We start from the raw sequence: 21,056 nt of genomic DNA, 5'->3' as shown, positions 1-21,056 counted from the left end.
GATTCACTAAGAATATAAATTAGTGTATGAAAAAAATATCTAATATGTATTGCTAGACTTGTGAAGCATTGATAAACTCGTTTAATATGTGTTATTAATCTCAGTTAATCAGTATATGGACATATCCGTCTAATGTTTATTGTTAGACTCGTTTGTCTAAATAATATAATTGTAAGACTCATTTAATCAGAGAATAAATAAGTCACTTAATGTGTATCAATAAACTTATCTAATACATGCATCAACAAACTCGTCTAATGTATGTTGTTAAATTTGTCTAATAAGTATATGAACAAACTTGTATAATTTGTGTTGCAAAACTCATTTTATCAGTGTATATGAACATACTAATATAATGTGCATTTAAACTTATTTAATCAATGCATGAAATAACCCATTTTATTTTTTTGTTATATATACTCGTTTAATCAGTGTGTGGACAAACTTGTCTGATGTGTAATGTTAGGTCAGTCTAATATTTTTCATTATATTTATTTAATCCGTGTATGAACAACCTTATCTAACATGTATTTTAAGATTTATTTAATAAGTGAATGAATATATTTGTCTAATATATATTAATAAGCTCATCTAATTTATATGTAAAAATATTTATTTAATGTATATTATCATTGTTTAATTAATATACGAGACACTCATCTAATATATATTACTAACTTGTCTAATCAAGATATGGATTAATCTTAACCTAATAAAAATATAAAAATTTCAATAATAAAAATATTTATTTTATAATTTACTATAAAAATAGATGTAATTTTATGATTAAATTTTTTCAAGACAAAATTATTATGTTATTGTAATGTGTAAATATAACTAGTCTTTATAATTTTATTGTTAATACTTTTATTCATTTTATTTTATAGTTAGTTTTATAATTAAGACAATGATTAGCTTTAAAAAATCTGTCAAATAAAAAAGTGGTTAAATTAAAAAAAAACACAGTTACTTAAAGTTGAAATTAAGAAAATAATAATTTTATTTTAAAAGTAACAACTCTAATGTTTGACTTCTAAGAAATGTTCTAAAATACCATTTATTGTCATTATGAAAGTTTAAGAAACTCCTTATCACGTAAATTAACTTTAGTGCATTTTGTCATAAAACATAAATACGTTTTATTAAACAAACGAAGACTCCTCACTCCAGAGATCTACTATCTTTCAAAGATTAGGTTAACAGGATTTAAATAAAACATCAAAATAATTTAAGGTGTGAAAAAGAAGAATTTAGATAAAAGTGTATTAAAGTGACCCGTGAACATTTTTCAACATGATAGATGTTTAAAATAATTATTATATACATACATACGTACGTATATATATATATATATATATATATATATATATATTTTTTCAACATTTTTGTTTACTATATATATATTTTGAAATGTCCATCAGAAGCATTCATCAACATTTTTATGAAAATTAAAAAATTGCTAAAAATATATATTTATTAGGACTTTGAAACGATTAGGAGGAAAATCCATGAATATATAGGAAGATTAAAATAATATTAAATTAAGATTTAATTATTTTGAAAGACTTGCAGGTAAAATTCATGAATCATAAAGCGGTTTGATAAGTTTAATTATTTTCCAGTTATTGTCTTGAACATTCCACATTAAGGAGAAAATGGTTTGGACAAAACATCCTCACCCACAAGACAACAAATGCAGATCATAGAGCACATGGAAAATTAATTAAGACAAAGGCAAAAAGAGACCGACAGAGGTATCCTTGGGCGACTTACCAGCTACATGAGATACATGTCTCATTCCAATTTATCGGCGATAAATGAAAAAAAGCCCTATTTAATAACTTGAGCAGTAGTGTAGTGAATAAACCAATACCCAAAACCCATACTCTGTGTTCTATATAAACAAACCAATAATTATCACTAGTGATTCACTCAGAAATGAGAATGAGGGTGCTCCTTCTTATAGCATTTACAATTTTTTCTGTGATTATCAATGGTAGATCTGAGTATGAGCTTTTCTACCAAAACGACACCGGATCAATGGCTGCGAAGCCTCTCATGGTCCCTCTCACTCTTATTCCGGGAGCTGCTTCCAAAGGAGCTGGTATCTCTCTCTGTTTCTATTTCTCTGAATGAATGAAATTATTTGTAGTTTGCCTCGTCTTTCCTTAAAGCTGCTTCTCTGAAATTATTTGAATGCTGGCTTCACCATTACGCCACTTTGTAACAGTATCCTCTGAACTTTGCATTGCATTATTCCCTTTGTGCCCCCAAATGCTCTCTTTGTCATTTTTCACTTTCTGGTAACGCTCTTTTAGTTTACTGTCACTCAACGGGACTATGCATTTGTGGACTAAGATAGTACTTGTACGAGTAGGATGGATATCATTTTTGTGCATGCTTTTTAGGTTAATAAAGACTGTCTCAACTGCGTGTGTATAGATAAGTGTTTGCAAAATTAATTTTTGATGAAGTCGATTTTGCATAGTGGATTCTGATTGGAATTGATATGTGGAGTGATTTATTTTTTGTTATTTTTAATCTACAAATTAATGTTAGAACTCTATAAAAAATGATCGCAAACATTACCTAGAGTTGCATTTTCAAGTTTTATAATATTTTTTGTCCTGAATTGCCAGTTTGTTTAGATGGAACGTTGCCTGGTTATCACTTTCATCCTGGATTTGGATCTGGGGCAAATAGTTGGCTCATTCAATTGGAGGTATGTAACAGAATATCCAGTTGTCTTGACAGTGAGTTTCAATCAGAAATTTTAAATATTTTAAAGATTTTACAATTTCTTAAAAATTTTCAAATCTTTATGCAACTGTGATAATTTATTGGCATAATGCTACTATGATGTATACTCATTAAATACTTTCCTACCCGGTTTCCTTAGGGTGGAGGATGGTGTAATACCATCAGAAGTTGTGTCTTCAGAAAAACCACTCGTCGTGGTTCCTCAAAATTCATGGAAAAGCAACTAGCATTCACAGGGATATTAAGCAACAAAGCTGAAGAAAACCCTGGTTTTTGTCTTTACCTTACAAATGCATGCATTATTTCCTTTTGAGATTACAGGATTTGCTTACTCGAGTCTTGTGTGTTCTCATTTTTACGGATACTTTCGTGTGTGCACAGATTTCTTTAACTGGAACAGAGTTAAAGTACGGTACTGTGATGGGGCATCTTTCAGTGGAGATAGTCAAGACGAGGTTAGTGAGAGTATGAAAAAGTATGATAGTATACATTTTCCCCCTCTTATGTATATACTTATTGAAACATTTAGTCAATTGGTAGCCACTTGAAGTAAGTAAGCAGAGATTTGCTACTTATTTTGCGTATCGTCTGACTCATCGATGGCAAAGAAGCAAAGTTTTGTTTCCTTGCAAGAGTGGGAGAGTCAAAGCTATGGTCCCAGTGTTACTTCATTCATCCACTCATATATGCCATGTTTGCATCTCTTGAAGACAACTTTTGTGACACAATGTTTCATAGTGTCAAAATTGATTTGCTTTTAATGAAAGAAAGTAGACATGCTGACATGTCTTCTTTTTTTTCAAATGTAGGCATACTGACATACTAACACAATGTCTGTCACTGAGTTGTGAATTTTCCAATGTGTGTGTGTGTTACTGAGTTGGTTGCACACGGAAATATTCTGAATTTATGTTTATATTGTAATGTGAATTTGTTTCAGGCTGCACAGCTTCAATTCCGAGGACAAAAAATCTGGCAAGCTGCAATGGAGGAATTATTGTCAAAAGGGATGAAGAAGGCCAACCAGGTTTACCATGTCCCTTTTGTCGCAATAATCAATCTTCAATATCCGTGGATGCTAATTAATTCTTTTTATCAGGCTCTTTTGTCTGGATGCTCTGCTGGTGGTCTAGCGTCTATAATACATTGTGATGAGTTCCGAACCTTATTTCCTACATCTACCAAAGTGAAATGTTTGAGTGATGCAGGGTTTTTCCTAGATGCGTAAGTTTTGTATTGTTTTATACTGCTACAACTAGCCCACAGCATCAGCGGAGCTTGATATAATTTATTATCTGTTCAATCATGTAGGGTTGATGTTGCTGGGGTTCGCACAATGAGGAATCTGTTTGGAGGTGTAGTTAAGTTACAGGTAATATGTTTGATGTTGTAAAAATATGTGTAAGAAATTGAATATAGCTTTATGGATATGTTGTTATGAGCTCAATTTTCAAGAGTCATTTGGTTCAAGCATGGGATAAACTTTCTTGTTACAGATTTACTTATTTTATATTAATTTCAGAAACTATGTACAAGTATGCCGTTACACTGATGTTGTTGAAACTGCAGGAAGTGCAAAAAAATCTTCCAGAAAGTTGTCTCAACCAGTTGGACCCAACTTCGGTATTTTTCTATTTAGTTTGAATGTCATGCTGTCGATAACTTGAAATTGTAAAACTTGCAAATTTTAAACATAAATTTTCTTTTTGTAGTGCTTTTTTCCTCAAAATTTGATCAACCATGTTCAGACTCCATTGTTTCTACTCAATGCAGCTTATGATTCATGGCAGGTGATATTAACGGATACACTCTTGTAATTTTATGTTAATAAAGTGCCTGATTATATGTGTATAAGCTTGTATCTCTTCATTTGTCCTCAAAATGCTATGGTATGGATGCTATGGTTTCTTGTTTAACTAATTCGTGGTCTATGATTTTCCTGTTTCAAACGTTTCTAGTACTGTCAAGAATTTCTTCTACTCCTCTTTTTTTGGTACAGGAAAAATAATTTTAATTTGGACTCTTACCAATGCCCAATCCACAGTAAAAGCCTTGGCCCTGTAGGCAAATTGAATTCATCCATCATTCAGTTAATTAGTTTTGAATGTTAAGTTATTTTATGCTCAAGCAAAAGTCCATAGGGTAAGCTAAGCAAGAAACATATATTCTCTGGGATTATCGATGAATACCCTGTATGTACCTGTGGCAACCTGATTAGAACTGAATTTTTTATGATATGTACTAAACCTGTCTTAATTCTAACTTTAGGTCCAAGAAAGTTTGGTCTCTGGTTCAGCAGATCCCCATGGCTCTTGGAATGATTGTAAACGTAATCGTGCACTCTGTAACTCATCTCAAATTCAATTCTTCCAAGGTAACTTTGATCTCTAATATGAATTTCTATATTGCGCGTAGCAATTGATGCATATCTACATTAAAATATAATATAATATAATATATCTCTTCTCTGAATCAGATTTCAGAAATCAAATGCTAAACTACATCAAAGGCTTCTCAGGGGAATCTCGTACTGGGTTATTCATCAATTCTTGTTTTGCTCATTGCCACTCCGAATTACAAGATACTTGGTTTGCTGATGACTCTCCAGTTATTGGCAATACGGTATGCATGATTTAGATTTCTATGCTTCTAAAACTGTGCTGGTGGAATACGTTAGAGTTTTCTAGACTAACTTTTTCTTCTAATTGGGAGATTTGAAAAGACTCGGTGAGAGACCTTGCATGGAGATTCCAAAAAATCTTGATAGGAATTAAAAAGCATGGCATCTCTATGGTTCAATCTTGTCTTTATATGATGCAATGATTCATTTACAATCAAACGCATGAGGCTACCATTTCTGTATAAAATAAAAACAGTAGAATGATAAAGATTTAGAGTTATATGCGGATAAATCTTCTGGAGATATAGAATCATTGACTAATTACCGGATTAGTTCAATATTGTTGAAATGTTGACATAAACTTTTTTTCACTTTCCATCCATGTATTTCATGGTTAAACATATATATGACAATATAGTTTGACCCTTTCATGAAAAGGAAAACAGTCATTAAAAATATATCTAGCGTTCATTTTGATTGCGAACGCTTGTTTTGCTCAGGTCTAAGACAAAGTGAAACTAATGCCTCTGGGTGAAATTATTCACTATTTATTGTTCTTACAGAAAAGTCATCTGATAAGTTGATATTTCTTTTCCTGCAGCCAGTTGCAACTGCTGTTGGACAATGGTATTTTGATCGGAAAACTGTCAAAGCTATAGATTGTCCTTATCCCTGTGACAAAACTTGCCATAATTCGGTCTTCAAGTGAGTGAAAGTTTACTGATTGTTCATTTGGCAATTTGATATTTTATCAATGTAATCATTGTAATTGCCATATGTGCATGTAACATTGTTCAATTGTAATGAAAATAAATATTGTTCTTGATTGAAGCTGCAATTAGTTTGATCTATCTGCTTATTAATAAGTCGTAAAATATTTCTTTCGACTAAAAACCTAAAATTAGCAATTTAGCTTGGGCTTCTGCTGCTACCTTTTGAATATTGTCAATATTTTCTCGTACTAATACCCGGCGGGATCTATGCCTTAAGGGTGTTTCCCTTTTAAACTAACCACACCACCTTTCAGGGTTCCTCTAAAGTGATAGATTGATGTTTGTCTAAAAAAAAGATTAAAACATGATTCCTGAAAACATCAATTTCCTGATCGGATTCTATGTATGATAAACTATGATATATCTCATTGAAGAAATTAGGTAAATGGAATAGATATTGGTTGCTGTATTCGTTGTCTGTCTACATGGAGAATTCCAATGTTTTGTGCCCTGCTATTATTTTCTTTTTAGCCCCATAATCCCATAGTAACTCACTGTTGTTAAGTCCTTTCCAACATTATCATCATGTCCTGACTGCGTAGTGACACACTAACAATGTCATCTGCAGAGGAAGAAAAATCATTCTCGTTGTCTTCCTAATTTGTCCCTTTCAAGTATAAAAAATTGCACCCTTTTGTCTTTTCTTCAATTCCACTGTGACATTATCCTGCTTTTGCAGAGCTGGTAGATCTACTGTGGTGGACTACCAGTCCTCAAGTTTGACTTTTACTTCAACCTCCATTCCTTTCTGAATGCCATCTTTGCAATTCCTCAGTGAGACTGAAATCCTCATATTCTTCCTTTGCAGTGGTGATAACACATCTACCATGACCATGACATATTCTCGTTCCACGAGGCTGACTCGTAGTGCTGGCCTATATATTCTGAGCAGTTTATTGTTAATTACTTACTCCTAGTGTACTATGGTCAGTGTTAGCCCCAAAAAGCAATGCACTATAATCAGTTTCCCACTCCTTCAATGTTACATTTAAGTCACTTATGGCCGTTTATGGACATTGTCAGCTATTAGTTACACGTTAAGAGACAGCAATAGGTGTTTTAGGACTCGAACAACCTGCATTATGGTGGTACCTCCTCAAATCTTCTAAATACTTGTAGCAAATTGCACAGTTCACTTTGTTCTAAAAATTCCACAACCAGTTTAAAATTTACCTTTATCTTTTCATTCCCTGATTAAAATTTTCAAACTTCATTAATATCTTAAACTCTTTATTGTGAATGATCATCACAATCATTAAGCATGCTTCCCAAACTTAGATATGTTCCCTACCATATCTTTGACTTCATGGGTATTGAATGGTTGACATATTTGTACTTGCACCAGTTTACTGTCAGCATTGAGATATTGAGTGAAGTATGGTGATGAAAAAAAAAATTAAATATTTTTTTAGTTTTTGAATTATTCTAATTTTGATACAATTTTTTTTAAAATTTTAAAAATGAATATGATTTTTTAGTTCAATGATATTAATTGATTTGATTTTGTTAAATGGTGTTCTAGTATGATATTTGAGCCAAAATGTCTCAAAAAGGGTAAACAGTTAAAATGTTTCTGAAATGTGTTTGAAACTTTTTGGATTAAAAAAATTATATTTATTCATTTTTAAAATTTAAAACAAAAAATATATCAAAATTTGAAATAATAACTAATTTTAATTTTGTATCTGAGTTTAAAAATTAAAAATATATTTTAAAAAAATTATGAGTAGTAGTTATTTGAAGGTGGGTCTATGGAGTGGGCTGGATTCAATGAGATGAGCACGCCGCAGTACACCTACCCACCTTACAGACTCCGCCAGTTATGCCTTTTTGGCAAACCAATGGACCACTGGCAAGGTCCACACTGTACATTAACAGAATCATCAATTATATTTTTCTATATAATTCTAGATTTATTTAAAATTTTATTTTCGTAACTTATTCAAGACATCAAATGTAAAATAAAGAAATATAGAGAAAAAAGTAACGTCTTCCATAGAACAATGGAGCAGTACATATTTAAAGATTATCTAAGAGTGGTAAGTTTAATGTGTGGCATAAAGGTACAATATATCAACGGTAGTATAAACACAGATTCATTTGAAAAAAAAGAAAAACATTAAACTACCTATAGTTACTAATACAAATGATTGAAGCGCCATAAATTGGGTATTCTATAGAGTAGATCTGTCCTATAAGTTAATTAATATCATTATCACGCATTAAAGTTTTCCATAGACAGAGCCAAAAGCTATTTTTTAATTTTCTTAATTTTTGGACTCACGGATCAAACATTGACAGATCCAAGTCTAACGTGTTTAGTGGGTTTAGTTAAGACTTGAATCTGTGGTCAATACATAAAACAACACTACTCATAACTAGTGGGTGTATGAAATATTTCTAACATATTTCTCAAATTATTCACGTCTTAAAAAATATTTTAACAAATAAAACATTAAATATTACATTGCCTATCTAATCTGATTTTTTTAGTATATCAATGTTTAAGCATTGTGATACACCATCATTATAGCTGTTGCCGTAATTTCTGTCTGAAAAATATAGTGAGGTAACTTTTTATACTTTGTCAATGTACAAATAAACGGATAATATTCTAAAAATGAAATCCTAAGTTGTTTTGCCGACAAGGTAAAATGAACACAATAATTTTAAAATCGTAATGTTTTTTAATTATTTTTTTGAAAAAGAGATTTGTACTACTTTTTATTCAATAAACTAAAAAAAGGGAACAGTTTATTTCATTCTGTCTTATTTGCTGAATGATAATATTTTAAGAACCGTATCCCATGAAAACGTCTGGGAAAGGAAAATCACCGAAGATTATTTATGTAGCATTTTGTAAAATAACAAAATAATAAAACTGTATCGTACTTTTTGGAGATCATCGTTTCCATTTCGACGAAACTTATGATGTTATACAAGTACTCTAAAATCCATTAAACCACGAAATTTTATTTGAATTTTAATTTTGACGTTTGAACACAACCGAATAAATATTGATTACGGCACTAACACTGTTTAATAATGGACCATTTGTCTGTTTGCGGAAGATAAAAGAAAAATCTTTCGATAATGTATGTCTCTGTCTCACTACTTTTTTCTCATACTTGGCGACAAATAAAATAACAACCAAAGATGTGTATATGAATCCAAAATTCCCATAAAAGTTCCACATTTTTTCCTTTGTCCATTCACAATTTTTCAATTACATATTTTTATTGGCTATTCACACCCTAATTTCTCGCATCAGGGCCCTTTCATCTCATTCAAACACTACTGTACAGAGCAAAAGTGACCACCACTCAAAAAAGAAACTTCCACCTGAAATGAACCTCAACACTCCTACAGCGGAAACAACAACTCTACAACAATAATCATAGTGGGAAGAAAAATTTAAAAACTTGTGTTATAGTACCCTATAATACATATATATATATATATATATATATATATATATATATAGTCTCTGAGAGGAAGCGAATAGGAATTAGGGGAAAATCGAATTCATGTGCTGTATCTTGATGCAGATGCCAGTGCCACCGCTTGCGCCCACACCTTCAGCCGAGCCTTCACGTCTCTTGGATCATCACCTAATTCACAAACACTCACTATTCAATTCCTTACACAACCATCAATCACCACATCAAATTTCATCACTCATCATTAACAAATCTAAAATCAACACCTCCACAAATGTAACATTTGTTTTCTAAAATGTAACACAGTTGTGCACAGACATTGTTTGATATATGAATCATGACAAGCCAATTAAACACAAGACAGAGAAACAGCTTCCTAATTACCCACTATGTCGTTCCCCATGTATGATTTCAATGATCTATGCTGACTTTAATATTAATATCACTGATATAGCATGTATATATGTTTGTTTATACCTGGAGCAGAGATACGCCAATTGGCGATGGGAGAGTTGCTACCACTGCTAGTTTCAAGAGTGGAATTGGAGAAAGAGAGACGAGAAGGGATCTCAAGCATGCGTTCGTGTTCCAACTCAAACCCAAGATCTCTGCAAGCTTTTACTTCCTCCAAATCCATGCAAAGAGACCTTTTCCCACCTTTTGGCCTAGTTATTACCATCACCCCACTTTGATCACTCTCTCCATGCTCCTCCTCTTTTCTCTTACTCTTCTCCACTTCCTCAAACTCAAACCCCCATCGCTCCCTCCTCATTCTCCTCTTCCTCCTCCGAGGATCATTCTTCTTCCTGCCCTTTCCTTCTCCTCCATTGTCACTCACATACTCCTTAACCTCTTTCCTCCTTTCAGGTGGCGTGGAGGGCAAAGAGTAACAACTTCCCGATTCGTTTTCCGAGTCCGAGGATAACTCCTTCCCATCTGATAACTCCCCGTCCGCATCAAAGCTTTCTATGGACAACTGTGACACGCACATGGCCGCCAAATTGTTAACATCATCGTCGTTGTCGTCTACTCCAAACGTGCTGCTGGTACACACCGACAACCTCGACAAGTTGTGGGGATGAGGTTGTCGGAGATGATGATCATCAAATCCATCATCGTCATCATCCTCGTCGTCGTCAAAATCCTCTTCTTGTAAGGAAGAGAGAAAGGTCATGGTCTCATCGGAAGCCATAGAGTAAGCAAGAAAAAAAGAAAGGAAGTGAAAGTGAGGTACGCAGAAGACAGAGAGAGTGTGTTGGCTAATGTGAATCGTTCGTTTCTGGCTTTTTATGATAAGGTAGAGAAGAGAAGTAGTAGAAGACCACCTTCACTCAACCACCCTATTTATGCTAAAACTTTGTACTCAACGTTACTTCCTTTTTTTTTTTTTTTTTCATTTTTTAATATTATTAATATTTTCCCGAGACCCATAAATTAAATGATATATACCTCACTGGTCTCGTGCTTCTTATGATATGCTCTGTATTTTTTAATTTTTGCTGAAGGGAAGAGAAGGTGATATTTGGCGGTCAAAGAATGGATAGCGAAGAAGATTGGGGTTAGTTAAATCAAAAGTAATAATTGACTACCTGATTAACCGTCTCACTATGTGGCATTTCATTCTTATTCTTCAGATATTCTTATCTCATTATTCTATGTTACCAACATCTTTCTACTTTCGACAAACGCGCATACTACGCGGACATTGCAGATTATCAACCTCACTAACTCAACATTAATTACTTAATTAAACTCACTCCACCGTGTTAATGTCATTCAATACCAAATGCTTCAGACTAAACCTTTCACTGAAAAACCATTAAGTTTTGGTATAATTGCCCAAATAATGACTTAATTGTGTGCATTAAATTAGTTAAATTAATATATAAAAAAAAAGTGTTAGGCTTAAAGTTTTTTTTTTAAAAAATTATAATAGTGGTTTATCCAAATCTAAACTTTTTGAGTAATATAGGATAAGAATTAGAAGTGATGACTGTTTGGTTTGGGGCTGCAATCATTCAACGAACAAGCACAAAAAGAATAGCCTGGAAATTTTGTGGAGCCCATTGGAACTGGGCACTTACCTTGGCTTTATTTTTTTAAAAAATGTTACTTTAATTAGTTAATTAATTATTTTAATGTAACCCCAACAAAACAAAAAGCTAGTTTTTCTCCACGTGCAACTCCGGTGACGTAATTTCACCTTTCCTCGTTCGTTCCAATGGGATTTGGAGACACCTGTCCACGTTTTATTACGCTTTTCATTTTCACCATTCCTCACAAATAATAATAATTATTATGGGATGAATGTGACCACCTTGGGTTATGTTTCCACATTGGAACAAAAACAATTAATGGAAATAAAAAGGAAAGAAGATATACACTGATAACCTCACTCGCCGGGGATAACCAAGTTAACACTGTCGCACAACAAAACAGACCTGTCTACTTCTTTCAGAATCTACACCACGTGCCTTTCATCGCTGCATACAACGCTTCATCATAATCAACCATTCCCTACACATTTCATAAATTATTGAAACCTTCTATTTCTAAACAAATATAATGATGCCGCATATTATTTCATCATTTTTCTGCTACTTCTATAATTTTTATTTATTATGATGAAATATAAATTAAAAATTGAATAATTTCCAAAGAAGTTGAGTAGGAACGATGGAGAAAGTGGTCCCTGAGTTTCACTATTGTTGGTGTAGAGTTGCACAAGGCAAACCTGCAGGCCATAGGATCATGGATATTCATTTTTTAACGTTTTCTTCAGCCACCCATTTTCTTCTCTATTTATATTTTTTAGAGAATTTGTCACTGTCCGTTGGGATCGAGTTTCCCATTCAAAGTTCAAACTATTGAAAAAGAATATTAAAAATTGGATTTGTGAGTAATTAAATGAATTCGTGAAGGCATTTGAATGGGGTTTTTGGTGAGACTACGTTGATTAACACAGGGATGCTCACCGACCGTTGATAAAGCATGAACAGTTGTGGAAGGAAGCTTGGACGGTTGGAATTAATGTATTAAATCTGCCATTAGCTTCTTTACACGTCCTATTTTCAGCCCTTACTTATCAATGTTATACAATTAAATTCTTCTAATATATTAAAAAGTCTCACTAACCTATCTAATATCTTTTAATATATACATTCATACAAGTTACAACCATTTTTACTCTTGATTAAGTCATCTACAGATTCAAATTATCATACTACCTACCATTTTAAATATAAAATGAATGAATAACGTACATTGTTTCATTTAAGTTTCTCAAACTAAAATGAAGAATAACATATAAAATTTGAAGTATATATTATCAAGAGAAAATAACCAAAAAATTGGATCTTGTAATCGAGTTGTTCTAATATGGAAAATATATTTGGTTCAATGAATAAAAACATATTATTTATAGAATCTTAATATGTATAGAAGTTGCTATGCTGCAAAATTTAATCATCTTAGTATTTCAATGCTTCCTCTATCAATGTTTAATTAATTAATTATAACTATTAAATTAAGTTTTGAATGTTAGGAGATCCAATCATTCATTAAATACGATTTTTAACAACTTTATAAAGAAATCCACTCCATTTCTAGAAAGCAAGACTTTCTTTTCAGCATTTGTGCACTGTGTATACCTATAAATTACGAGAAATAATTTTACAGTTTCTTGTTGAAACAGATAAACTTTGTATAATTAACAACTTGATTAAGTTTAAACGTTTGCATATTTACAATTTTTTTTTTCAATCTAGGATGCGACTTTCCAATTATAATATCTCGATTAAATATATTTTTAATTTTTAATGTTTTTTTATATTTAATCTTAAGATTTTAAAAATAAATAAATACAATATTCTTAATTTAATTATATTAATTCTTTTTTTATATATTGTGTTTTAGATTGACATATTCTATCTTAAATGTGACGCTAAAATACTATTTAACATGTTGAACAAATTTAAAAATTAATTTGGTATGTAAATTTAATAACTATAAATATATTTAACTTTAAAATTTTAATTTCTTATCTTATTACTTTAATATTAAGAGATATCATAATTGATTTTATAATATATATTTATTTAAAAAGGAAAAACAAGTTGAGATTTGCACAATGATCACATAAGAAATGTGTGGTGATAAAATGGTGGATTTAAATTGCATGGTAGAATGATGTGAAAAGGGACATGATGGACACGTTGGGTCCCTAGCCGTTTGATGAGTCAAAGTCGTTGTCTATCAATAACACCTCAAATCAATTCATATTCATTGCCAACTCAATTAGCCTCTATTTGAAGGATTAATATAACATAAAGTTTTTAAAACACTTATACTATATGATTAACAATACATACGATGTACATAGGGAACACTCATTTTATAAAGTTCGAGTAGTCAGATAAATATTCTGGTCAACTCAAATTTCATATAAGATATTGTCATCTATAATTCAAAATTTTGAGAGATTAAATTTGTAATTTTTTTTTGTATATTATTCAATATTTTTATTTCTACTTAATATAGCAATTTAACTAAGTTAAAGATGTTGCCTAAATCAAATAACATCTGTGTAAAAACGTAAAATAACCTATATCATCTGTTTTTTAAAATGGAGTACACACATAAGTTATATTTGACTAAAAGAAATTTCAGGGAGAAAATATAGATTTAAAATTATTTTTGCAAGTACAAAAGAGATATGACGTGACAGTGCACTACAATGTGATGAATTATTTTAGAAAATTTGGTACATGCAAATCTAATGCAAACAGAAGTAGATATTTGATCTGTTTGTTGCTTTTTGTCCCTCAAATCAGTGTTAACCGTGTCAAAAAAAAAGTAAGACCATTTTTTGCATTATATATTTTAATTATAGAAGTATTAATAATTATCTTACCATGGTTTATAAATTAAATAAGTTTTTATTAATATATAATTTTTAAAAATATTGACTTTAAGAAAAAAAAAAAAAAGAGAAGTCGCTATTTATTTACAACAACAAAATATATAACTTAATTTTGTTATGATATGTAGCATAATTAATTTTTTTAATAATTTTAGTATTCCATATCATATGTTGTTAATTTTATCTCTCACTAATTAACTAATTAATTACTTTTATGAAACCTAGTAAATATTTCTATTCTTCTTCGATTATACTTCTTATATAATTTTCCAGAATATGTAAATTTAATTCACCCATTTGAATGCTACACTTGAATTTTGGTTTTCATCTCAACTTAATCAATAGCCTTCAAGCATAATCATGAATCAAAAGGTCTTTTTGAATTATAATTTAGCTACACTTTAAACAATTATTGCTTGTTTATTTAATGTAAGAAGAACTTTCGTTTTTTTTTTTTTTTTGCGTAAAAGTATGGCATAAGTTTTATTGTATTAACCAAGCCCATTCTTAATTGATAGTGTTTGACTCTTATTCTTTTATTTTATTTTTGAATCTTTTCTTTTCTTCATTACTTGTTTTTTCTTTTATTTTTCCTAAGAATTAGAACGTGTTGAAAACCACATCTCAAACTTAAAACATTGGTATATCTAAAACATACATTGAAGAGTTTTTATTGCTTTTGAGATACATAAAGAACCTTCACGATTATTTCAAAAAATTATTTGTGACTTCATAAAAATATTCTCAATTTAGTGAGTAAGACGGATAAAAAAGTATTACTATGTTAAAATTAATTATTTTAAATATTAATAAATTACTAAAATTTTTATTTAAAATTGACTTAGATATTATTCACCTGACTTTTGATAAAATTCTAAAATAAACAATGATAGAATAATAAAACAAATTCTAACAAATAAGAAAATATATATTCTAGTCTATTTTTAATGAAGTTTTTAAGTTAGATAACTTCGATTTCCAACTTTGTAGTCAGACTATTTATTACTTTTAAAGTAAGAATGATATAAAATGTGTGTAGGGAAAAGAAAAATTTGTTCACACAATTTTATTATGTATGAGTTCTGATAATTTTTCATAGAAATTATATTTTAAAATTACATTTACTTTAAACATATTATTTTTAGCGAAGATTGATAACTCTATTGATAAATTTTATAAAAAAATATATGCATTGTTGACTCGTCAGTATTATAGTTTATTGAAAACATGAGTGCTTTTGCATTTAAAAGTGATGAAAAAGCTAAGATATATTACAATCTAAATGCATGTTGGTAAGAATTTATTTCAATTGGCTGCATTAACATGTGTAGCATTTAAGTGAATAATTTTTTTGTTTCAAAAGATTTACAAAGTTGAAGAATTAAATAATTATTTTAAAACAAATTACACAAACATATGCCAATCTTAAATAATCGAATTGATTAAAATGCAAAACACTCAAATATGTGAACCGCATTGAGAATTTAACGTGCAAGGAAGAAACATAGGTTTTGTGACCACGAAACATAGTCATATGCTTAGGTCGAAACCTTTTCTTCGGGCTTTGACTTACGTGCAACTAGGTTTAGTTTAGGCTTGGTAACATTTTTGTAGCTGACATTTGATTTTGGACCATTTAATTAAGAATATAGTTATGTGTTTGGATTGTGATTTTAGTGCATTGAACGTAGTTAATGTCTTCTTTCAACCGACACTATACTTTCTTCGTTTAAGGAAGCATAAATGGATAGATTTGGAAGTAGTTTTAATTTAAATATTTACTTAGTAAAATTCAATATATGCTAAACATTACTAAACGAAATAACTATGCCTTTAATCTATTAAGGCAACCATTTTGATATTTACATTTGATAATTAAGGAAGAAAACTAGTTGTATTGATATTTATAGAAGCAGAAGCAATTAATGAAAGCATTCCTATCTTCCCCAGACAGTGACAAGAAAGAAAAGAAAGGTGGAGGAACAGAGTTCGGAAATAAAGTGAAATAATAAATAGAGTTGTTTGAGTTGATGAAATTTATGGCAACCAAAAAATGCGTGGTGGGTTTCTGTGACGTGAATGAATAGTATTCATGAAGATGGGACCCCTGCACAACATTCAAAATATGTCATTGCACAGAGTAACACCCAAATTTCAAGCCACTCATCAAAATCAACAACATTTTAATACATTCCATGCCAAACTTTTATCCATTTTTTTAAGGAAATATTAGTACATTGCAGCATTTCATTTTTTTTCATGAATATATCACATTTCCAAGTTAATGGATGAGTTTTTCTTAAAAGTCACTTTTACATATTGTTTACATAGTTGATGTTTATGTTTTTTTTTTTTTATAATTAAAAGATCTTTATATTAGGTGTCAATTTTGTGAGTTATAAGACTCGATTTTTTAATCTTTAATTGATAAAATTTGTAATTAATTTATTTTTTGAGAAGATTAGTTATTTAGTACGATGAGAAGATTTAGTTGGTAAGTTCATTAATTGTTGGTTTATTGTTTTATAATGGATTTAAAAAAAATTTAAATTGAAAATAACAAAAAATATTATTCAATATTAAATGATCTATTTAATGTGATTTTAAAAGTTATTAATATTCACTTGAAGAACAAAACTTATTGGCTATGTTTAATTCTAATGTTTTATTTATGAAAAAATGACTTAGACTGAAACTAATGTCTATTTGATTTTTTGAGTTAAGTATTATAAATATATGTTATTTAAATTGTTGTCAATTTTTCATGGTATTAAGGATGCATACGATATTGTTTTATAAAATATTTTTAAAATACTAGGTAGGGTGATTGTATTAATCTTTGGAATGATAATTGGTGTTCTGACATTTTTATATCTAAAAATATGTTATTTAGAATTTCTTATTTTGATAGAGTAAGGTTATATAATCTGTTGTTAGTTCGATCTACATAAGTACTCAATGGAACTTTTCTTCTTTTGTTGTTAATTTATATGATTTTTCTTCTTTAATGGTTAATAAAGATTAGAATATATGCTTGGATTCTGGATGATATTGATGTTCTTTCTAAAAAAACTGTAAAAAAGTTTTACTCTTATAATATAAAATTTGTGGATTGGAGAAACTTAAGAAGTTAAATTATGTATAAGTAAAATGCTTTTAAATTCAATATATCAAATATTTTTAAACAAACTTACTACTTCAATTGAAACGAAACCTATAGATTTTATATCTTCAAAAACACATTTAGAATTGATTTTAATTGTTTTTTTTACCTGTAACCATTTCAATAACACATAATTGATTTATTTTTTTGAAAATGTATTTAAAATTGATTCTAATTCTTTTTTAGTCATCTAGAATCAATTCACCTCACTTTTAAAACCAATTTTCTTATCTTCTTATCCTCTTTTCCGTTAAATTGAAGATAGATTTTGTCTTCATTACTTTCATCGATAGTATACTTGTTATATATGAGCACTTATGTGAAAATGATATTTAGTTTTCTTTAACAAATTTGTTCTATTGCACAAATAAATAAAACTAAACTTGCAATATTCTCATATATTTGTCCGCAAAATTCAAAGTTAAGAGTGTCATTTATGAAAATAAACACATTCTTAGAAATGACTCGCACATTTTATTCTTTGAGAAATAACTCAAACTTCTTAAAATATTGAGAAATACACGTTCTTTCTAATTAAATTCCATAATATACATGTAATTGTACTTATATCATTATATTTCAAAAGACAAGTAGATAATTATATAAAATTGATCACAAACTTTGAATAATTTTTACACTATGACAAGTTGGAAGTATCATTATCACGATGTTCATGAAATTGAAGACATATTTAAAAATGATTTTTTTTTTCAATCACTACAAATACTATTTTGAAAACGAAAAGATAATCTCTAAATCTAGAACTATGATTATTAAAATTTTGGTAAAGAAAATAATTTGATTTGTGGGATGGTAAAACTAGTCTTCATGAAGAAAATGAGTGATAGGTAATATAAAGGAAATGAAAAGAAAAAAAATGGTAGATGTATATATATATATATATATATATATATATATATATATATATATATATATATATATATATAATAGAAAGAGGGTACTTCTTTGTGCATACAACTTTTATTCTCATTTTACTCTTTATAATATAATTATTAACTGTTTTTTTTAATATAATTGTAATTGATTTTTTAGATGTGTCTTGCAATACACATTATATGAGTCTGTTCATATACATTAAATAAGTGTAGCAATACACATTAGACAAATATATTATATACTGATTAAACGAGTCCAATATTAAATACTAGACAAATTTTTCAATGCAGTGATCATATGAGTCTAACAATACAGACCACTATGTCAATACAATGATTTATATTTATAATAGGTACACTTAACATATCTTTGAATAATATTTGTATTTTTATTCTTTTTATTTTTAGAAAGTCTATATTTTCACATGTTATATAATTTGTATTTTTTATAAAATTTACTTTTTACATTTCTCTCTCTCTCTCTATATATATATATATATATTTTGATTTTCTAAACTTATGAATAATTTTTCATGTTAATTATATTCAAAATTTAATTATAAACTTCAAAATATTAATATTTTTTTCTGGAATCTCTAAATATATTTCAACATAACATATATTTAAATATCTTTTAGTACTAACATAAAAAAACACACACAAAGAAACATCAACCCATGCCTACACCAATGAATCTTGGAGTACATATTAGATGAGTATGTTCATACACTAATAAAACGATTCTTGTAATACGCATTAGACAAGTTTGTCCATATACTGATTACACCCGTCTAACCATATATTTTAAACAAATTTATTTATACACTTATTAGATGAATATATTAATACACATTACATTACTCTATTCATTATATGATTAGACGATTAGACGAGTCTAACCATATACATTAGAAAATGTATTTACATACTGATTAGACGAATCTAACAACATATATTGAATAAGTTTGTCAATGTATTTATTACGAGTCTAGCAATTCATATTATATTAGTCTATTCATATACTAATTTATATTTCTAGCGAGACAATTTTATATATCTTTACGTATTTTTTATACTTTTAAAGATTCTATTTCATTTTTGCACATATTTTATCTATTATACTTTTCCAAAATCTATTATTTATATTTGTATTTTCTAAACTTATAAATTATTTTTTAATTAATTATAAACTTAAAAATATTTATTATTTTTTATCGTTAATTCTTTTTAATAAACAGATCAACCAATATCAACTCATGTGTATGCACGTGTTTAAAATTAGCTTTGTATAAACTGTTACATGTTTTTCTTTTATTTTTTTTTAATTCTTATTATATTTATAGTTTTTACTGTTAACAATTTTTACTATTTCTTTTACTATTTTTATTATTTTTCTCTAATATATTAATTTATATATTTACAATACAGTATGAATATTTAAAAAATTTCAGATACATAAACACTTTCACATCTGTATTTACACTATTAATTATAATGATCCTGTTAAAAGCAATAAGAGTAATTTAGTTAGAGATAACATTTTATTTGACTTTACTTACAGAAATGCTATTTTGTTTTCTTAAAAATGAATACAATAAAGAATGAAAACATAAGATATAAATATTTTATAGAAAGTATATTTATTTTTGTTTAAGAAAGAGTTTTCTATTTCAAAAATAGGATGTCATACTGTCCACCGTCACTGATATTTTATATTTGGAAAAGATAACGCGTGTGTTCCAACATTAAGAGATGAACAGAGAATTATGCACAAAACAATTTTCTATCCTTTCTATTCAAATAAAAGTCAAAACCCTTAATCCACGGTTGCTTCTTAATTAAGCACTTTCTCTGACCGATAATCCTACTCTAGAACAAAATTTCAGGTCAGTTTAACCACTTTTCGTCATATCACATATATATTATTGTTAGGGTTTTCAAAGAAAGAATCTTCCATTAATATCAATCAAGCTTTCATAATCCTGTTAAGTGTTTTAATAAGAGATATTAGGAAGATAGAATATAAATATTGTATAAAAGATGAAATGTTATTTTTAATTTAAGATTTTAAATATTTTAAAGACAATATTTTATAGTTTTTTATTTATGTATTGATTATTTTAATAATTTCCAAGTAGTTGATTTGAAACTCTTCTGAAGTATTGATATAAATATGACATGACACAGAGAGATAAATAGTAAATTCTTTTTCATCCGTTGCTTTCCTTTTTAACTTCTTCTTTCTTTACTTACGTAAAAGTTTATTTTTCATTTAATTTTAAAATCGTTTTTCAATTATAATTTGTTATAAAAACATAAATTAAAGATATAGAAATTTATTGAAATAAATAATTCTCACAGTTAATCCAACTATTTTCTACAAATGAAAATTGTTCTTCATGGTAAAAAATATCCACATGGATGAGATATTTTTGTGCAAACTAAAAATATACTCAGAACTAGCAATTGTAATATATATTTTT

At 28.8% G+C, this 21,056-nt stretch overlaps 2 protein-coding genes across 4 annotated transcripts; one reads left to right on the top strand and one right to left on the bottom strand.

Moving 5' to 3' along the window:
• The first annotated feature begins 1,757 nt into the window (after positions 1-1,757).
• On the top strand, positions 1,758-7,296 carry LOC106757747 (pectin acetylesterase 6). 3 transcript variants are annotated; one of them, XM_022779355.1, is made up of 13 exons: positions 1,758-2,104; positions 2,640-2,722; positions 2,900-3,029; positions 3,142-3,215; positions 3,701-3,787; positions 3,860-3,984; positions 4,072-4,132; positions 4,330-4,383; positions 4,473-4,550; positions 5,029-5,134; positions 5,237-5,382; positions 5,982-6,085; positions 6,962-7,296. In XM_022779355.1, exons 1-13 carry the CDS (start codon positions 1,939-1,941, stop codon positions 7,068-7,070), a joined length of 1,323 nt encoding a protein of 440 aa, XP_022635076.1. In that variant the 5' UTR covers positions 1,758-1,938; the 3' UTR covers positions 7,071-7,296. The 3 variants fall into 3 exon arrangements, with proteins under 3 accessions (XP_022635076.1, XP_022635077.1, XP_014496013.1); XM_022779356.1 differs by lacking the exon at positions 6,962-7,296 and adding an exon at positions 6,833-6,920 and having other exon boundaries at positions 1,759-2,104; XM_014640527.2 differs by lacking the exon at positions 6,962-7,296 and having other exon boundaries at positions 1,763-2,104; positions 5,982-6,229.
• Positions 7,297-9,312: 2,016 nt separating this feature from the next.
• LOC106757748 lies at positions 9,313-10,915 on the bottom strand. The gene is made up of 2 exons (XM_014640528.2): positions 10,071-10,915; positions 9,313-9,764 (listed from the first exon to the last, which is right to left on the bottom strand). The coding sequence occupies exons 1-2, from the start codon at positions 10,783-10,785 to the stop codon at positions 9,679-9,681; spliced, it is 801 nt and encodes a 266-aa protein (XP_014496014.1). The 5' UTR covers positions 10,786-10,915; the 3' UTR covers positions 9,313-9,678.
• Between the last annotated feature and the right edge of the window lie 10,141 nt (positions 10,916-21,056).

This window comes from Vigna radiata, chromosome 3, assembly GCF_000741045.1.
Source record: "Vigna radiata var. radiata cultivar VC1973A chromosome 3, Vradiata_ver6, whole genome shotgun sequence".
NCBI lineage: Eukaryota > Viridiplantae > Streptophyta > Magnoliopsida > Fabales > Fabaceae > Vigna > Vigna radiata.
Note: the sequence above shows the minus strand (reverse complement) of the source record. Positions and strands in the feature narration are given on the sequence as shown.

What these genes read in the sequence shown, in the direction of transcription:
- LOC106757747 (XM_022779355.1), top strand. Translation starts at nt 1,939, where the DNA reads ATGAGAATGAGGGTGCTCCTTCTTATAGCATTTACAATTTTTTCTGTG. An exon ending in GTGGAGATAGTCAAGACGAG is followed by an intron (nt 3,216 to 3,700) that starts GTTAGTGAGAGT and finishes AATTTGTTTCAG; the next exon opens with GCTGCACAGCTTCAATTCCG. An exon ending in CAGCTTATGATTCATGGCAG is followed by an intron (nt 4,551 to 5,028) that starts GTGATATTAACG and finishes TTCTAACTTTAG; the next exon opens with GTCCAAGAAAGTTTGGTCTC.
- LOC106757748 (XM_014640528.2), bottom strand. Translation starts at nt 10,785, where the DNA reads ATGGCTTCCGATGAGACCATGACCTTTCTCTCTTCCTTACAAGAAGAG. An exon ending in TTGGCGTATCTCTGCTCCAG is followed by an intron (nt 9,765 to 10,070) that starts GTATAAACAAAC and finishes TTTGTGAATTAG; the next exon opens with GTGATGATCCAAGAGACGTG.